The sequence below is a fragment of the Melampsora larici-populina genome (assembly GCF_000204055.1).
Source record: "Melampsora larici-populina 98AG31 unplaced genomic scaffold MELLAscaffold_43, whole genome shotgun sequence".
In the NCBI taxonomy this organism is placed as follows: Eukaryota; Fungi; Basidiomycota; class Pucciniomycetes; order Pucciniales; family Melampsoraceae; genus Melampsora; species Melampsora laricis-populina.
In genome coordinates, this window is record NW_006768807.1 from 772,416 (window position 1) to 773,778 (window position 1,363).

The window sequence follows — 1,363 nt, forward strand, 5'->3', positions numbered from 1 at the left end:
TAGCTCATAATAGGACCACACAGCATGCTGGTCTGCTAGAAAAGATATCATCTTTTTTATACATTGGTACATACAGATCTATAGAATGATTACCATACTAGCTACATAGTTCTTGATCTTATGAAAGTTCGAGAGGAAGAGTTCAGCTTTCTAATGCACTTAAAATCGAGTGTTTGGAGGCAGATTTGACAAAGTTATAGGCGTTTTCAGAAATCAAAAGTTTCTCTAAACACTAATGAGCCAAATTTCAGTGCTTGTTACAGGTTGTAATTGGATGATTATGAAGGTTTATTGTTAGTACACTTATCAATACGGACTGTAAAAATATGGAAAAATATGGAGAGTGAAGCTCTCACCGCAGGGAACAAGATGCATATTTTTATTTATTTTTTGCCCTTCTCCTGGCCTCTCAATATTTTTGTGTATCAATAATTTAATTTTCTGCCCAGAAAATATTATATTTTGTGTAGTGACAAGAGCTCAATCAGACCAAGATTACGGAGATGGAGGAGGAGCTTGGAATCATGGTGCCGGATGGGAGGGCACTGACTGCTGATGCCAGGCCAGCCTACCTGGAGGACTGGTCACTGAGTAGCAAGCTTGCATACTTGGTTTCCCAGCTCAAAAAGAAGCATAGAACTTTGCATAAAGGTCTATGCAAGAAGACTGTTATCTATACCCAATGGAGGTGTTTCATGGAGTGGTAATTATATTTTATGTCTCTGTTATATCACTTGGCCTGTAAGCTAACCTGCACACCCCACAGGATCAAGATTGCTTTGGATTGTCACAGCATTGGCAGCGGCACCTTGCACGGTGACATGACAACTCATGAGAGGACATGCCAACTCAACAGATTCAAGAACGATAACAACATTGAGGCCTTTATAGTATCTATTGAAGCTGGAGGTGTGGGCTTGAATATGACCTGCGCTGACGAGGTCTATCTGATGGTGTGTTTGTTATCATTTATTCATATGCAGTGGTCAATATTAGCTAAAAGTAATATCATTAGGATGCCCATTGGAATCCACAGATTGTGCAACAGGCAATTGACTGTCTACATCGAATAGGGCAGACTCACCCCGTGAAGGTGTATCATGTGGTTGCAGGGCAATCTGTTGAACAGCACCTATTCAATGTGAGTCAAGTAATCAGCTTCCAGAAAGGGCTACACTCACCATCATCTGCAAAAACATTTTATACCCCTCAGGTACAGAAGAACAAAGCATCTCTGGCTAGAAAAATAATTACATTGTCAGTTCCAAAGGATCAACTTAAAGATTACCTCCAACCTGGGGACACGATGGATGTCATGGATGATATAGGCAATGTGAATGCATGCTATGCAGAATATGTCTAG

General features: G+C 40.4%; 1 protein-coding gene across 1 annotated transcript; it reads left to right on the plus strand.

Annotated features, from left to right (window-relative positions):
- Positions 1–503: 503 nt before the first annotated feature.
- MELLADRAFT_91569 (uncharacterized protein) lies at positions 504–1,363 on the plus strand (the record flags this gene model as incomplete). The annotated part of the gene is made up of 3 exons (XM_007414432.1): positions 504–703; positions 767–953; positions 1,016–1,363. The coding sequence occupies 3 exons, from the start codon at positions 504–506 to the stop codon at positions 1,361–1,363; spliced, it is 735 nt and encodes a 244-aa protein (XP_007414494.1).